The sequence below is a fragment of the Grammomys surdaster genome, unplaced genomic scaffold, assembly GCF_004785775.1.
Source record: "Grammomys surdaster isolate TR1022 unplaced genomic scaffold, NIH_TR_1.0 120980, whole genome shotgun sequence".
Classification (NCBI taxonomy): Eukaryota; Metazoa; Chordata; class Mammalia; order Rodentia; family Muridae; genus Grammomys; species Grammomys surdaster.
Window position 1 is genome coordinate 1 of NW_021616821.1, and position 19,527 is coordinate 19,527.

The 19,527-nt window shown below is 38.1% G+C and overlaps 1 protein-coding gene and 1 pseudogene across 1 annotated transcript; both read left to right on the forward strand.

The window, feature by feature from the left end:
* Positions 1-3,237: 3,237 nt before the first annotated feature.
* LOC114636005 (olfactory receptor 1468-like) lies at positions 3,238-4,176 on the forward strand. The gene has a single exon (XM_028784322.1). The coding sequence runs from the start codon at positions 3,238-3,240 to the stop codon at positions 4,174-4,176; it is 939 nt and encodes a 312-aa protein (XP_028640155.1).
* A 12,009-nt stretch (positions 4,177-16,185) lies between these two features.
* Positions 16,186-17,119, forward strand: LOC114636006 (annotated as a pseudogene).
* The last annotated feature ends 2,408 nt before the right edge of the window (positions 17,120-19,527 follow it).

Sequence of the window (19,527 nt, forward strand, 5' to 3'; positions counted from 1 at the left end):
AAAAAAAAAAAAATGAAGGTGAGCAGGATCATCAACCAGAAACTAGGATTCAGCCTCAGGAGAGTTAGGTTTAGTCAAGAATATTAGCAGATGTGTTTCTGTGAATCCACATGAATTTCCAGCATGATGCAGAACAATTTTTCAGGTATGATAACATACTTCTTTTCTCTGTCTTCCAAGACTTCATAACACCATAAAGGTATTTGTTTCATGATCCTCATGTAACCTCTTTCATATTGGTGGGTTCATTATAATTATTGATTATAATTTTCTCTCCATGTTACACAATTTCAACATGAGAGCAGCCCTGTAAGATGGAGTTCACTGCTGTTGTGCTGAAGAATAGTTTACTATACTTTATCCTGTGGGATCTTAGCAAGCTTCAAACAATGTCCTCCCCAAGATGAGGATTAATTTTATCTGCACAAGTTTGGAAACCTCTATTTTACTGGTATTGTATGAGATTACTCCTGAATGAAGTCCATCAAAGGTGACATTTATATCATCTAGGTGTTCAAGTAAATGTAGAATGAGTGTTATTCAGCAAAACTCAGTGATTCTACAGGATACAAGATGATACAAAAATGTAGAAAACATTAGAAACATGTCTCGTGTGAGTTTTCTGTGCTATTTAATTTGAGAACTACAGCTTTAACATCTAAAGAAGGTATGAAGTTCATCAGCCCATCAGTGGTAACAGTTGATGGTGATTTCTCTAGATTCTAATCTCTGTACTCATGCACATGTAACACAAAGGCACAGTTCATTTATTGAAGAAGCTGAAACTGGACTTAGTGACACATCCCTGTCATTCCAGTACTCAGACTCAGAAAGTCTGAAGTGGTTGTCTTTGTTTGTTTGTTTGTTTGTTTGTTTGTTATTAAGGCCAGTCTGGGATACACAAGGAGATCATCTTTTTAAATGGTTCATGACTTTGTTTTCCTATATGGTTTTCCCTCCGTAATATTTATCCACAATGCCTTAAGTGTGCAAGCTCTGAATATAGCTGGACTAAACAATGTTAGTCTTTGAATATGCAAGCTATCAGACTAGGTTGTGATATTTTAGAAACCTTATCAAGATCTATTGATGTTTCTCATCCTTTGTTAACTTGGAAATTCATCATGAATTCAAATTATCCAGTTTTGTCAAGAATCACAGTGTGTGTGCGTGTGTGTGTGTGTGTGTGTGTGTGTGTGTGTTTTCTTGTATGTGAGTTAGGACACAGACTGATGTTAGAGACTGATATGACAATATTTGAAGAACTGTCTAGAACATTGGAATCCCTGAGAAGAGTGGAGGTTAGAGAGTTGTATCTAAGATAGAAGATGCAAACTTTTTTGGTAAAGAACTGTATTTTTCCATCTAAATCCTTGATCTGATTGTATGAAGCTCATCATGTGACAGATTGTTTATAATTTACTCCAAGTCAACACATTTAATGACATTTAGAGAATATCTATATATCAAATTATTTAAAAATTAGCATTGGACTTAACCCATTTGATGCATAAATTAATCATATATAGAATAAATGTCTGAAGAATAATTCAAGTGAAGATTCAAAGGAATTTTGTTGCTTCTTTTTATAATTTATACATATATCATCCTACTTGTGTTCCACATCAGAATCAACTACATTTTGAGGATTAAAGCATATGGATATGATTTATTGTCACTGATACTTCTGAGAAGTGAAACAAATGATTAAACCTAACACTGAAAACATATATTAGATCTCTCACACTCATTGTAGAGTATAAAATCTAGTGTTAAGTATTCAAGTATTTATATTTAAATGGTAATTTTCTGCCATTGAGGATGAACAAATCTGTATCAGTTTGAGCTTCAGAGAACAAATGTTCACTGGCCAAATTCATGCAACATGATAGATATTGACCCTAGTAGAAAATTATGATGATTGTAAACAACCAAATGGAATGAAGGTGTATGTGACATTTCCTGAATATATGTTACAATTGATGGGAATATAGTTTAAAGCCATAATCAAAGTATTAAGTACATAGAACGTAAGTATAGGATGCTATGAGGCATGGCTGTAGGTCTCATATAGTATGGGAGGACAGGGTAAGTTTAGCTGTGTATGTGATGAGCAGTAGCCATTACATATAGGTGAAGGTGAACCAAATAAAAGGGAAACAGAGGAGCAGAAATGAGAGGCAAGAGAACCAACAACTCTAAAATGTGGGTCGTGAAGACATTGACCCCAGCATCAAATGATGAGAGGAAAGCATGTGAGACCGTATGGAAGGTACCACTGACACCTGTGAGATGATGAAAGAGCATCTGTGTCCATAATAGGAGCTTTGTCCTTATCCTCATAGAAATAGTGGTAATATGAAGAATAAATCAAAAAGATGTGAAGAAACTTCTCTGTTAGAATGCTAAGGAGGAAATGAAGCATGTTGTAGGAGAATAGACGGGTCAGAAGACAGGAGAACACAGACATGAATTGAGTCTGCTTCTGTATCCCAGAAAAGGCAGGATGAGGCTCTGATAAATGGATAAGAGATCACAGGGAAGAATGGATGTAATAGAATGGAGAAGAGACTTTGTAGAATGGACGACAGCAGCTCACGTTAAGGAAAGAATGAATGAATCTAAAATCACAGGTTTCTGATGAAACTCTTATTGGCTTCATTGTTCTATGTGAGACTGGAATGATAGGAGAACAAGGAATGCTTTGGAAAATAATAAAGTGACAGCATAAATTTCACATGGGGCTTTTGAGCTTGATACCTGTCATACATCTAATGTAAGGAAGATGGTTGGTTAACAATGTTACAGGGACATACAGGTCTAATTTTGAAATTGTAATATAATGCATTGGAATATATGAGATTTTCTTGAAAATTATATTAAATTGTGTTAACAAAGTTTATCCAAATTCGTCAAGAATATCAAAGTATAAAATCTCATAGAGCAAATTAGAAACAACAATTTACCAGGAGGCAAGAGAGAAAAAAATTAGTCAATTTTTTCTCTCAGTAGAAGTGCTTACTGGTATTTAGAAAACAATTGGAAACAGAAATATGTTAAAGAAGTTAGAAATAATCATTAATAATTTTAATGAGTACAAACATTTGGAGTTTTGAAATTATAATTTTTAAGAAAATGGTCAGATCCGTTGTTGAAGAATATATACCCTAGATATATATTGATTTTTTTTATTTTAAAAGATCTGATATTTTCTCATTAGGATACTGGAAAGGAAGAATGATGATGAACAACAAAACTATCATCTCCCAGTTCATCCTTCTGGGCCTGCCCATCCCCCCAGAGCACCAGCACCTGTTCTACGCCCTGTTCCTGGCCATGTACCTCACCACCGTCCTGGGGAACCTCATCATCATCATCCTCATTGTAATGGACTCCCATCTCCACACACCCATGTACTTGTTTCTCAGCAACTTGTCCTTCTCTGACCTCTGCTTTTCCTCTGTCACAATGCCCAAGTTGCTCCAGAACATGCAGAGCCAGGACACATCCATCTCCTATGCAGGTTGTCTGACACAAATGTACTTTTCCAATCTTTTTGGAGGCCTGGAAATCTTTCTCCTTGTGGACATGGCCTACGACCGCTATGTGGCCATCTGCCTTCCCCTTCACTACACCAGCATCATGAGCCCCAAGCTCTGTGTGAGTCTGTTGCTGCTCTCCTGGGTGATTACCATTCTGTATTCCATGTTGCACACTATACTCTTGGCTAGACTGTCATTCTGTGAAGACAATGTGATCCACCACTTTTTCTGTGACATATCTGCCCTGCTCAATTTGGCCTGCTCTGACATTCATATTAATGAACTATTGATATTTTTCTTGGGAGGGCCTCTTATTGTCATCCCATTCTTACTCATTGTTGTGTCCTATGTTCAAATTGTCACCTCCATTCTAAAGGTTTCATCTACTCGGGCCATCCACAAGGTCTTCTCCACCTGTGGCTCCCACCTGTCTGTGGTCTCACTGTTCTATGGGACAATTATTGGTCTCTACCTATGCACATCAGCTAATAACTTTACAGTGAAGGAGGCTTCGATTGCCATGATGTATACAGTGGTGACTCCCATGCTGAACCCTTTCATCTACAGCCTGAGGAACAGAGATATAAAGGAGGCTCTTATAAGAGTCTTAATCAAGAAAAAAATATCATTATAATGGCAACACTGGCATTTTTACTTAAATTTTAGTGAATATATATTGATATTAATATTATAAAATGTATCCTTCAAAGGGGACCCACATAAAAGAACATACTACATAATAATCGCATCTTCAAAAGGGAGTTTTACAAAGTAGTTCAGTTAGGGAAAGGGACTTTGGTAATTCAGTAATGCCATCCTAAGTCTTGAATATATGATTTAGAAAATCATAGGGTAAGAACTAATGTTTTATCAGATTCTATTCCTTATAGTTTTTATTGTTATAAAAAATAGATTCTTCTCTCATACAATACATGCCAGCCACAGTTTCCTCTCCCTCCACTCCTTTTAGTTCCTCATACTTCCGCTACTCCAAATTTACTCCCTCTCCCTTTCCTCTTCTGAAAACAGCTGGCCTCCAAGAGAGGAAAAGTTAATACCACAAACAAGACACAATAAGAAAATATGAAAGCCCTCATATCGAGGATAGCCAAGACAATACAACAAGAGGAACAAACTCTTAAGATCAGGCATAAGATTCAGAGATAAACCTGAAACCACTGTTTGTAGTCCCACAAAAACACCTAGTTAATAGCCTTAACACATAGGCAGAGGACCTGGTAGAGACCCCTGCAGGACTCATGCTTGCCTTTTCATGCTTTGGGAACCCATGTGAGCAGCTGTTTAGTTAACTTGGTGGGACTATGTTTTCCTGGTATGCTCCAACCCCTTTGACCCCTACAATCTTTCCTTCCCCTCTTCCACAGGGTTCCCCCATCTCTGAGGAGAAGGGCACAGTGGAATACTTAAATGTACACTGTCTTTCTTCATAATGTTTGGCTGTGGGTCTCTGCATCTGTTCCATCTGGTGCCAGAAGAATTCTATCTGACAAGGCACTAATATATGTGTACAGCATAATATCATTAAGAGTTATTTCATTGACTTTTTTTCCAATAATGTTTAGTTCTACCCTAGCTCTCTCCTCTATTCAGTCTCTGGTTCCTGGCCATCTAGCCAGTGTAGGACACAAGATCATTTCATCTACACCCTGAGAAATAAAGACATAAAGAGGATCCTTATAAGAGTTACCTGCAATAAAATAATTCTTTGCAATGGTAACATTTGTGATTGTAATAAATGTATTGAGGTAAATATTTTATATCAGATATTATCCATCATCGTAGGAACTATATGAAAGAACATGCTACATAACTGTTCAACACATGAAAGAGAGGAGGTTTAGCAGAGTAGCCAAAGTAGGAAATGTTGTCTTATATATCTGGCTAAAACTTCCTCCTTACCTTGCATAACCCATCCTGGAAATGCATATTGTCCAGTGCATTTACATGTATTGTCTAATGTGATCTCCATTCATCTTAGGTTGCTGCAAAAATTTATCATTTTACCCTGATTTCTATGTTCAATGATGTAACAGTTAAAATAGTTTAAGCAATGGATTCATGACACTAGATAACAATGAAACATTTTCACTACCCTACTTCCTTCCAACATTTTCTATTGGCACTCAAACACTGATTTTGATGTTATTTTTTTCTCTCAACTCCCCACATTCTCCCCATATACCCATGCTATCTTTTCTGACAAGTCTTTACCCTGAACAAATTAGTTAGAATCATTTTGTAAAATTGTCATTTATATAATTTTTGTCTAAATTTGGAATTGATTTATAAACAAGGACAATTCAATTTACTTCTCTAAGATCAAGGAAAAAAAGAAGGAAATCTAGAATCTGGTAATGTCTAATGTATGTTCATATTTTACTTTGTAAGACATCTGTTTCTAGTGGGTGGCTTTATTTTACTCTTGTGACAATCTCAGGGAGGTAGAGAAGGTTCTGTTTCACATACTAAAGAATAAGAAGTTCACTGACTTACCATCTCACACAAAGGGCCAATGAGTGAGCATGATTGTGATCATAGATCAATTTCCCTCTTCTCTCTCATTTCTGTTGAAAATTTTTTCTTTACGTTTTTATAGTCTTTGCCTCACTGTGGCATGAAATAACCCTAGTTCCTTATTTCCTCAGTTGTCCTTAGTAGGTGATGACACACAAACCCAGTTCTCTGTTGATACTCCCACCCCATACACATCATCTCCATGTGAAGCCAGATCTGCCTCTAGATAGTCTCATTTCCTGGACAACATCTTCACTTGATCCTACATATGATCTTCAATAGGAACACACACACCTTGAGTTCCTCTGTCCCCAAACAGTCTTCATTTTGTCTTTTATCCTGTTTCTTGAATTACGATTTCATCTACTGTCCAGTGATCTACATACCCATTTCACTGTACATACATGCACATATGCACACACAGACACATGCACACATACAATATATATTGTATATTTTTTACATAAGTGGATGCTATCTTATCGAATTTTAAATCATGACTGTTTGTTCAATAATACCGAGTATTGTTGTTTCCATGTAGTTAACCTTGCAACAAACTGTTGTCATAACTAAACTCTGAAATCCCATTCCCATGATATAACAGAATTATCAGGGACAAGACAGACAGTGTATAAATTAAGCCTCATTCCTCCTCATGTGAAAAACAGTTTAAAGGACATAAATTGTTCTATATTAAGTAGCAATGACATTAGATGTAAGAGCTATAGGATGGAAGCTAAAATTCTTATCAGCAATGGAAAGCAGTACCACAGGATGAAAGTACGGCCTAGAAAGTGCATCTCTTTAAATATATTTTAAACTTTTAACTGATACATAAAATTATACAGTTGGATTAACATAATACAATGTGATGAATACCATACACAATGTAGAAAATGAAATGTGTCAAAGTGAGAGTGTTTTAAACAGAAGAGAAAGAGAGGGGAAACAAGAAAGGTTAACTAAAAAACTGAACAAAAAATAGAAATCAATCCAGATATGATGGATCATGGCTATGATCCCAACACACATGATCATCAGGCAGAAGCATCAGTATAAATCTTATAGCAGCAAAGTTGCACAGTAAGACCATATGAGGTCAGACTATCTGCACTGTGACCTTGTGAAGTCAGCTTAGCTGTACAGTAAGACCCTGTGAGGTCAGCATGAGGTGCACGGTGTGATGCTTTTGGAAATGGAACTCACAACCATTAATATTGTATCTGTGAAATAATGAGCATAAAGTTACCACAAGACTGAGAAATTGTATGCCAAGTCATAGCTAAAATGGTTGTGAGATTCAAACAAATAGTTTTGTTTCATTATGCATGCAAGTACAGTTTATAATTGTCACAAAGCAGAATGAGCATTCAAATAATGATAGATAAATAAAATATATTACACTCATAAAATGAAACATTATTCAACAACAAAAGTGAATGAATCAGTGCATGCAACTATGTGGAGATTCTGTGGAGACAAAGAAGACAAATGTGAAGAGCAGACACTGAATGAGTGAAATTTCAATTAGGTATCTTAAAAAGCCATATGCCAATGGTCATGTGAAGGTCATGACCTTCTGAATATCTTTCCTTTTACCCATAGATTGCTCTGTGTCACTTTCAACCTTGAGCAGAGAGTCTTCTTGTCGTAGTGGATATTGGTTCATACTGAGCCACATGACTGTCTAATTGCTAAGAATAAGTGAATATGAAATGCATCCATAGATGGGATCTGATATGGAACATCCCTCCTCCAAGGCTCAGGGAGCATCAGAGAAGAAGAGGTAGAAAGACTAGAAAAGTCAGAGGATGAGGAAAAGGACTGTGAAATGCTGGATTCTGATGATGACAGAGCTGTTGCAAACATAAACATACAGTGGCTGTGGTCAGCTGAACAAAATTTGCACATAATCAAGCCAGTTAAAATTTTCAGCTTGAATAATTCCAATATCAGTTGACATCCCAATGAAGATAGAAGAAATTTTGTAAGACTCCACCTGTAGATGAAGAGATACACATAATTAACCACTGTCAAAAAAGGGAGCATTTGTCTTCTGTGGGGCAGTGGGCTGTGAGAGACAACTGGGTACCTGGTCAAGTGCCTCGAACCCTGGTGACCCTAAAGAGATGGTAGGAGTTTGGCCTTGTTCCCGGGCTCTGGTTCCATCCACAGCTCCCCCTAAAGAAAGGTTTGCGGCCTTTGGTCACATAGCACAGGTAGAGGACGTGACTACAGGCTACAGAGCCTCAAGAGGTCTTTATATTAATGAGATACCTAAAGGGCAGAGGGCATAGCCAATTAAACATTCCTTCCCAGACCCTCCTCCTACTTGCCAAAGGTATTTAACCTCAGGCCCATCCTGAGGACACGCTTCATCCACTTTCCACCATGACAATAAACCTTTTAAAACCATGGATTTCCTCTTGTCTTTGGGGCCTGCCATGGAGAACCATAGAGAGGACTTTCAACTAATGAGCCACCACCTAATCTCCTGTGCAGAGCTTCTCTGCATTCCAGCCATGGAGACCTGCCAACTCAAGCAAGCTAGCTGAGCCAGCCATGACCCAGCCAAGCGAGTCATCTCCAGAGCTTCTCCCCCTCCCCACTTTTGCCTGCAAACCTGTCCAGCTCATATGCACCCCCCTCTTCTCAGTCCTTTTGTGGCCCCTCAGCTGTGCCTGGGAGAGACCAGCTGGTCTCTGGCCAGCCACCTTGTCCCTGGGACCCCCAACCCAAGAGTTCCGCCCCACACAGGATCTCAGACTGGGATCTCCCCACACCCGGAGTGGAGCTCGATGGTTTATCATAGCCCAGCACCCGCCTGTCACTGCATGGAGTGAACTCAGTCAAGTTCCCATACTTCTGCCCCCCTTAGCTGTGGCCCGAGCTGCCTGGGGCGGCAGACAGATGGGATCCACAACTCATCCCAATAGGACCCATGCCCACGCGGGAGCTACAGCCCCACAGTCTTCCTCAGTCATGAACCCCCTTATGGGTTATCCAATACAATGTGGTCAATCCTAGAAGCATATACATGAAGGCAACACTGAATGAGCTCAATGGGTTATGTTTATATATGGATTTGGTTAACAAAGGTTAAAGAAGAGGAAGTTGTGAATTTGAGAGGGAGATGTAGGCAGAGAATGATGGAGGAGAGAGAGAATAAGAAGTGATGAAATTATATTTTAAATTTTAAAATAAACCAGAATGGAAGAGGGAGTGACTCCTAATGCCCCACTCTTAGATTAGGAGCTATTGGCAGTTGATGTCTGCTAAGGGGAGCAGCCATTGTCAGGTTGCCCACACACTAGTGGGAAATCACACAGCCACGTGCATCTAATTGCAACATTAATTGGATTCTGGGTTATATAATAATAATAACAATAATATCTATGTTGGTAGGAGAGATGTACAGAGGAGGGCCAAAGGAGCTGGAGGGAGGAAGTTGAGAAAGATATGGTGAAGATGCATTGTATACATTTAAGAAATTTGCAATTAATAATTATAAATACTTTGAAACAATTTCATTTTCAGAATATTTAAATTTTTAAAGTTTTACAATTCTATATGGGCATGTTTGTGTATATATAAATGTATACATATGCCTATGTATGTTTATGTGTACACATATACATACAAGGAAAGCATTAACTACTCCATTCTTCACATACCATATAGGAGTTCACTAAATTTAAAAAAACATAAATTATGTAAATGTCATTTTAAATGTGTATATTAATAGCCCATGTAATATATTTCCTCATCATATTTTGTATATATCAGATGGTTTCATTTCTTGTTTGCTTTTTTAATTATTTTTTCGTTTTTATTTACTTTTTTCTTATATATTATATCCTGACCTCTATTTGCCCTTCCCTTTCCCCTAGATTCTCCCTCTTCATCTTCCATTTCCCCAGATCCCTGCCCCTTTCACATATTCTTAGAAACAAGCAGGCTTTCCAAGGGACATCAATCAAATATGGCATAACAGGCTAGAGTACGACCAGGCATATGTTTTCATATCAAAGCTGGAGGAAGCATCTGAGTAGGAAGAAAGGATCCCAAAGTCAAGCAAAAGAGTCAGAAACAGAATTTGCTCCCAGTGCTAGAAATCCTACAAAACCACCAAGCTACACAACCATAACATAAATGCAGACACATACAGGCTTCTTGATCTCTATGAGCCCATGTGAATCCCAGTCAACTGACTCTGTGGGTATGTTTATGTAGTGTCCTTGATTCCTCTGGCTCCTCCAATCCTTCCTTCCACCCCTCCACAGGATTTCTCAACCTCTGCCTAATACTTGTCTGTGTGACTCTGCATGTGCTTCCATCAGTTACTGGATGAAGTCTTAATAATCTCTCTGATAATAATTATACTAGGCTCCAGTCCCAGAACACTTTGCAGGCAGGATAAACTGTAGATTGGGGATTTTGTGGTTGGGTTAGTGTCCCATTCCCTCCACTAGAGTACTTTTCTGGATACAAAGGATGGCCAACTCAGGCTTCACGTCCTCCAATACTAGGAGTATTCTCTTATACCAGCCTCACAGATTCAGTGGAGTTTCCATTGCACTTCTACCTTGATCCCAAAGTTAGCACAATTCCAGACATCTCTTCCAGTATTCTTTCCTTCCACCCCTCTCCCGATTCATCCTATTTCCATCCCCACCTGTCCCTAGTCCACCCATGAAATGTATTCTAATCCTAACCAAGCAAGTGGAAGACATGCATGATAAAAACGTCAAGTACTTGAAAAAGGAAATTGAAGATATCATAAGATAGAAAGATTTCCCACGCTCATGGATTGGTAGGATCAACATTAAGAACTACCATGTAACCAAAGTAATCTACAATTCAATGCATTTCCCATCAAAATTTCAACACAATCCTTTACAAACCTTGAAAGAACAATACTCAACTTTATACAGAAAAACAAACAAACAAAAAAACCAGGATAGATAAAACAATCCTGTACTGTAAAAGAACATCCAAAGGCATCAACATTCCTGATTTCAAGCTTTCAAGCTATACTACAGAGCAATAGTTCAGGCTACAGAGCAGACCACCAACATCTGCTTAGATTTTGGTGGTGATACAGGCCATTGTCAGCATAGACCCCAATTTCAGTAGAAATATAGATCCAAACATGGCCCTCAGCAGAAGCATGAACTCAGACATCAACAGGGTAGCAGTGAAGTCCACTTAGATCACTATGGATTCCTTTGGCAGCATGGCCTGTGGACATCAACTTGGTTTCAGGATACAGAACAGACCAAGGACATCTGCATAGCTTTAGTTAGAAACATATGCCACAGCCATCAACATGGCTCCCAGTAGGGAGAGGAACAGCCTAGCTGACCAAAATAGTTTCTAATAGTATTTTAAATACTTGCACAGAAATAAGTGTAGCACCTCATCAAAGAACTTCTTTCCTTCTTTCTTTCTTTCATTCATTCTTTCTCTCTCTCTGTCTGTCTGTCTGTCTATCTGCCTGCCTGCATATATTTATTTACCAACAAATAAAAAATACTACAGATATTCACAACTGAACAAAATGCAAAGAACACATGACTATGGCATTTCCAGTTATAGTTGCTGCATCTACAGTGAAACCATAATACCTAAGGCACAGTCTTGGAAATGGGGCAGAAATTATCAGAACAAGACAACCAGTACTTTGTGCAAAATAATGTCTTCTAGACAATACAGGGAAGCAGCACTCATAAACTTTAACCCTTCAGTGTTTTTGAAACACAACAGAAATTATGTTAGTTTAGGAAAACTGCAATAAATGACTGCTATGATAGAAAGAATCAGTTTTCTCCAGGATCTAGACCCCTGATAGATTATCCAATCCTAAGTGGTCATCTCTAAACCCATGGACATGCTAACAATACTACATGGACTCAAAACTGTCCGTGTATGTTTGTGTGGAGACCTAGAAGGCATTATAGTGATAGAGTAAGAGGGAAAATGATGTAAATATTGTATGTATGCATAAAATTCTCTACAAAATCAAGGTAAAACAGAAATGTAAAGCAAGAAATCAAAGACCTTTATCCACCCAGGGGGTGGGAATTTTGAGGGTGGGGAAGTGGGAGTGGGGGGGGGTAGGTGGGGGTTACATCCAAGGAGAAGAAGGAGGAGGGGTAAGGGGATGGGGGGTTCCCGGGTGGGTGGGGGATGGGGTAAGGGGATAACATATGAAATGTAAATAAAATATCCAAGAAAAAAAAGAAAAAGAAAAAAAAAGAAAAAAAAGAATAAACTTTTAAAAAGCAAGAATATTGTGGATTTTGCAAGGAAATGGATGGAAGTAGAAAATATCATCCTGAGTGAGATAACTCAATAAAAGGATATGCATGGTATGTACTCACTTATAGATGAATAATAGCCTAAAATCCAGGATAACCACTCTACAACCCACAGACTCAAAGAAGCCAAATAACAAGGAGGGTCAAGAGAGGATGCTTGAATCTTTCACAAAAGGGAAAATAAAATAATTATCTGAGGTGGGTGGATGGAGGCAACTGGGTGACAGAGGGAATAGGGGGATCAAAAGTAGAAAGAGCAGGGAGAGTAAATGACACTATGTGACCCTTCCCCCAAGTTACTTCTTATTTGTAAATAAAAATGCCAACAGCCAATAGCTGGGCAAAAGAGGCATAGATGAGGTTTAGAATTTCAGGTTTGGGGTTGGAGAACCATGAGAGAGAGAAGAAGGTGAATGGAGGAGAAGCTGCCATGGGTTAGATGACTTGACGAGAACATAGCCCTGAAGGCTGGCCAATTAGAGTTAAGAGCAGCCCAGATGAAACATAAGAAGTAATAGCTCAGAGTTATCAATAGTAAAAGTAGATTCTAATCGTATAGAGGTAGATATCTGCAGCTCTCATGCTGTTTAAAACTTATCGTAAATATAAAGGTTCTACATGCCTTTTATCTAGAAACTGAATGGTCAAAGACAGGGTAGAAACCCTGGGTTGGGATTAAAATTTCTACAACAGCAATGTAAAGAGAACAAATATATGTGTGATGTCAGCAAAAACTTGAGACGGAGCAAGGCAAATCAAGGCTCAAGTGGCCACAATCTCTGGATCATATTTGTATTTGTTCTAAACATCTCATGTCCTTTCACATGTCTACTACATCACATGTCCTTTCACATGTCTACTATACCAAAGCATCCTTTTACTTGTATCTACTTCAGTGAAACATTCTTTAACATCAAGATATTCCTTCACCTGTTTGCCCCAGAAAAACATCATTTGGCATAACTGCATTTCCAAAGAAACCAGAAGTTTCCACCTCAGATAAGGACAGTAACCCACCCACAGAACCTTTGACCCAAAATATGTCCTGCCTACAAGATGTACAAGGACAACGAGCAGAGATGGAGGGAATGGCCAACCAATGACTGCATCAAGTTGAGACCTATCTCATGAGCAAGAACCAATCCCTGACACTGTTAATGATACTCTGCTTTGTTTCTAGACAGGATTCTAGCATAACTGTCCTCTGAGAGGCTCCATTCAGCAGCCAACTTCAAGAGATGCAGAGACTCACAAAAAACATTAGATGGAGCTCAAGGAGTCTTATGGAAGAGTTGGAGGAAGGATTGAGGAACACAAAGAGTATAGAGACTCAACAGGAAGACCAACAGACTCAACTAAACTAGACCCTTGGGGCTTCCAGAGACGGAACCACCAACTAAAGAGTGAGCATTGGCTGGATATAGGCCCCGAACACATATGTAGCAGATGTGCACCTTGTTCTTTGCGTAGATCTAGAATTTTTGACACATCCTTACATTCCACTTACTATTTCCACATTTAAAAACAAAAGGTAATTATCTCTATAAGCAGTAAAGATTAGATCGGTAAGGATCAAGGTTCCCTTGGCTTGAAAGTTTGTGTTTGTTTTGTTATTATGTACAAAACTTTATTCAACTGATGACTATCATGCTCAGGAAATTTTACTGAAAGAAGGGATTATAAATGTCATAAATGGCCTCATGATCAGTGGTGAACATATACAACATGGATTCATAAAGTAATCTCTGGAGGGGATTGGATAATGGTCATAGTAGGTACAATTAACACTTTCACACAGATGTAAAAAATACAAAATGAGTGAACAAAAATGTGAACATGGACTGCTCTTTGTTTGACTTGAAGAAACCTTACACATGCCATCTGCTTGCCAAAGTCCTTCTCTTTTCACATATAGGCACACATAGAAAGTTGGGTAATAAAGTTGAAATTTTTCAAGAAGGCTATATATGTGCCCAGAGTACTTCTGCACATAGTCAGTCATGTACAATTGAGTTGCTATCCACAGAAGCTTCCCAAGGTGTGTGGTTTTCTGCAGCATCATTCTGCTTAAAAACTACTGTTGACGGCTCAGCAGTTAAAGGCTAGGCACACATCCAAAAATATAAAAACTACTAATGGTTTCTTGTATGAATTTTTGTTGTATGAAACACCTTAAATCAAAAGAATGATTTTAAACAACCAAATGGAATGAAGATATATATGACATTTCATGCACATGAAGGGAAGATACCTTAAATCAGTTATCTAAGTATTGATTTTTTGAGATACATGTAGGATGCTAGGGAACATAGCTGAAGGTATCTTAGAGAAACAGAATAAATTTAGCTATGCATATGATAATCAATATGTCTGACACATGAATGATGATGAACCAAATGAAGGGAAAACAGAAAGGAGGGAGTGATAGGCCCAGTACTAAATGATGAGAGAAAAGGCTGTAAGACCATCTGGGATTTAACACTTGCACCTCCGAGATAATGAAACAGCTTTGTGTTTCTGATAGCTTTGTGCTTATTCTCAGAGCAACAGTGGTAATCTCCAAATAAATCAGAAAAGGTGTGAAGGAACTCCACTGTTAGAATGCCACAGTGTAACTGAAGCATGTTGAGGGAGAAGAGAAGGGTCAGGAGATATGAGAACATGGGTGTGAAGGGAATCTGCCTCTGTATTCTAGTAAAAACAAGATGTGGTCCTCATATACTGATATAATCTCATGGTGAGAAATGGATAAAATAGGAGAATGAAGGAGAAACTCTGTATAATGTACAACCAAAGTTTAATTTGAAATGAATGGATAAAAATTTACATAGATCTAACTCAAACCTGAGTTTCTTTCATCGGCCTTGCCAGATAGCAATGAAAGGGGAGGCCCTTGGTCCCATGGAGGTTTGATGCCCCAGAGTAAAGGGATGCTGGAACAGTGGGGTGGGTGGAGGAGCAGTTTTATACAGGCAAAAGGGAGTGGGAGGGCAGATGTGTGATTGGGGAGGGGGTGGCAGAGAGGTAACCAGGAAGTGGGATATCACGGAATCAGAGGTAGGAAGAGGGAGTATCTGGGAAGTGTGATGTAAACAAATGGAATGACTTATAATTTAAAAAAAAAAGAGAGAAAGCAGCTTAAAGAATGAATGGGTAAAAATTCACATAGATCTAACTCAAATCTGAATTTCTTTCATCACACTATATCAGGCTGGAGAGGTAGGAGAATGAGGAATGCTTTAGTAGACATTAAGGTCAAGACGTGAATTTCACTTGGGGTTTTTGAGCTTCTGATGCTTGTCATACATGGAATGGAAGGAAGATTACTTTATGGTGGAGCAAAACTCTCTGTTACAGAGATATTTAGGTCTAAGTCTAAAATGGCAATCTAAGGCATTGGAGTATGTGTGTTTTTCTTAAAATTTATATAAAAATTTTGATGACAACATTTAAGCAAATTTTCAAGAACATCTATATATAAAGTAACATAGAACACATTACTAAAGAATAAACTAGTTACCAAATATGTGCAGATAGCAGGAGATAATAGCATTAGTCCACTTTATATTTCTGTGGAAATAGCATAAAACTATCTAGGACAGGATGGAACACAGAAATCTGTTAATGTTGAGAAAAAATCATTAATATGTATAACAATTAGGAGTTTTGAAATTATGATTACTGTGATGACTATCAGATCCATTGCTCCAGAATATGTATTCTGTATCATTTTATTTTAAATTTTAAGGGATACTGATACTTTCTCATTAGGATACTTAAGGAGAAAAATGATAATGAACAACCAAACTGTCATCTCCCAGTTCATCCTCCTGGGCTTGCCCATCCCTCCAGAGCACCGGCACCTGTTCTATGTGCTCTTCCTGGCTATGTACCTCTCCACTGTCCTGGGAAACCTCATCATCATCATCCTAATTCACCCATCTCCACACATTCATGTTCTTGTTTCTTAGCAATTTGTCCTTCTCTGCCCTCTGCTTTTCCTCTGTCACAATGCACAAATTGCTACAGGACATTCAGAGCCAAGTACTACCCATCTCCTATGAAGCCTGCCTGACACAAATATACTTCTTTATGGTTTTTGGAGACATGGAGAGCTTCTTTTTTCTGGTCATGGCCTATGACCACTATGTGGCCATCTGCTTCCCTCTGCATTACATCAGCATCATGAACCTTAAGCTCTATGCTTGTCTAGTGCTTCTATTGTGGATGCTTACAATATCCCATGCCATGATGCACATCTTGCTTGCAGCAAGATTGTCTTTTTGTGAGAAGAATGTGGTCCTCAACTTCTTCTGTGACCTATTTGCTCTTCTAAAGCTGGCCTGCTCAGACCCTTATGTTAATGAGCTGATCTTTCTCATGAGTGGACTCCTTGTAATTATTCCATTGCTACTCATTGTTATCTCCTATGCAAAGATTGTCTCCTCCATTCTCAAGTTTCCATCTACCAAAGGCATCTACAAGGTCTTCTCCACCTGTGGTTCTCACCTGTCTGTGATGTCTCTGTTCTATGGGACAATTATTGGTCTCTACTAATGTCCATCAGGTAATAATTCTACTATAAAGGAAAATGTCATGGCAATGATGTACACAGTGGTAACTCCCATGCTAAACCCTTTCATCTACAGCCTGAGGAACAGACACATAAAGGATGCTCTAATAAGAGTTGCCTGCAATAAGAAAATCACTTTGAAATGGTAGCTATTAGGATTTTTACCTAATTTTATGTAATAAATGTATTGATGTTAATATTTTATGTCAGATGTTGTCCCTCATCATATAGCCCATATAAAAGGTCATACTACATGGCTGTCAAATACACAAAAGAGAGAAAGTTTAGTGGAGTAGTCAAAGTATGGATAATCATCTTTGATATCTGACTACGTCTTCCTTCTTACCTTGTTTAAATGGTCCTGGAAATACACAGAGGAGGAGGTACTGTCTAATGTGATCTCCATTCCTGGCATTCTAAAGTTACTGTAACATTTTATCATTTTACCCTGACTTCCTTGTTGACTGATGTATGAGTTAGAATAGTATAATTATTAGTCAATTTATGACGCCTAGTAACAATGAAATCTCTCCACATCCAGCCTCCTTCTACAGGTTTTCCCACACTGATTTTGACATAATTTTTTCTCTTAGCTCCTTTCATTCTTTCCCACTTCATATTATCTTTTTTCCCAGTCTTGATCTTGAACAAATCTGAGGGAATTGTTCTGTACAATAGTGTCAGTTTTATAATTGTGGTGTTATTTTGTAATTGATTAAAAACCAGGTACCATTCAATTTAACTGACTTCTCTAAGATGAAGGAAAGAAGAAAGAAGGCTAGAATTCGGTAATGCCTCATGTGCATTTCATATTTTACTTTGTAAAATATCTACTTCTACTGGATGGCTTTATTTTATTCTTGTCACCATCTCAAGGAGATAAAAAGTTTCTGTTTCACAGACTGAGGAATGTAAGATGCAGTGACTACCCATCTTACACAGAGAAGCAATAGATGACCATGTATGAGATCATAGATCAATTCCACTCATCTGTCTCATTTCTGTAGAAAGATGAATTTTTCTTTATTTTTTACATTCTTTGCTTTACTATGGCATGTAATAACCCTGGTCCATTTGTATCCTCGGTTGTCCTTGGTAAGTGATGACAGAAAAAACAGCCCTTTTTATTCTACTGATTCCCCCCAACATACATCATCATCTCCATGTGAAACCAGTCCTGCCTCTAGGCTTTCTCACTACCTGGAAAGCACCTACACTTGAACCTCTGTGTGATCTTCAATAGGATTATGCATACTTTGAACTTTTTATGTTCCCACAGAGTCTTCTCCTTGTTCTTTATTTTGTTTTTTGAATTATTGTGTCATCTCTCACCCAGTGATATACATAAGCCCTTCTATGTATACACACACAAGGAGGGAAAGAGACGTGTATTTACAAATGTGGATAAAAGCTAATACAATTTTGAATTCTGTTTTCTTATTAATTATGATTTTAAGATATATATTATTGTTATTCCCATATAATTAAGGTAGCACTGGTTTTTGTCATTGCTAAACTCTGAAAGCACATCATCATAATCCAACAAAATTATCAGGGACAAGAGAGAAAAGATGTAAATTAAGCCATGTTCCTTCTCATCTAACAGCTTAAAAGACAGAAATCAGTATATATTCAACAGTAATAACATTAGGTGTAAGATATAAGAAGGAAGCAGAAGCACTACTGAGCAATACAAGACAGTGCCACAGTGCAAAAATAGAGCCTAGACACATGTATAGGAGAGGGCTGCCTTGTCCGGCCTCAGTGAGAAAGAATACACCTAATGTGGCAGAGACTTAATACAACAGAGTGGGAGGATAATAGGGGAGAAGGAAAGTGATGCCCTCTCAGAGGCAACAGGGAGGGGGGATAGCAGGAAGAACTCTTTTGGGGAGACTGGGAGGGGGCACCATTTGGGATGTAAATAAATAAAGAAAAGGGAAACTATAGCCTAGAATCTACAACTCTTCAAAAATATTTTAAATTTTTAAACTGACACATAAAATCATACAATTTTATTAACATAACACTCTGCAATGGATATCATATGTAATGTAGAAAATGGACTGTGTCAGAATGGTTTAAAGAGAAGAGAAGAAAGTGGGAAACAAGAGAGGTTAACTGAAAAGCTGAACAAACACAGTAAGTAAAAATCAGGCCAGGTGTGATGGATAATGCTTGAGATCCCAGCCCTGATGAAGCTCAGGTAGAAGGATCAGTGTAAATGTGATTTCAGCCTCGATGCACAGAGAGATCCTGTAAGGTCAGCCTCACTGCACATGAGGTCCTGTGAGGCCATCCCAAACTGTACAGTGAAAGACCCAGCAGAGAAATTGAAACTCTCAAGCATCAATGTTGGGCTTTGGAATATTGCATTTGCTCTAGGAAAAAGGTTATTTGACAAAATATTGAATATAGAATTATCATATAACTGAGAAATTATATCCTTGGGCACATAGCTTCAACAGTTGTGGGATTCAAGTAAATGGTTTTGCTTCATTATGCATGCACGTACAACTTATAATGGTCACAAAGCAGAATGATCAATCAAATGATG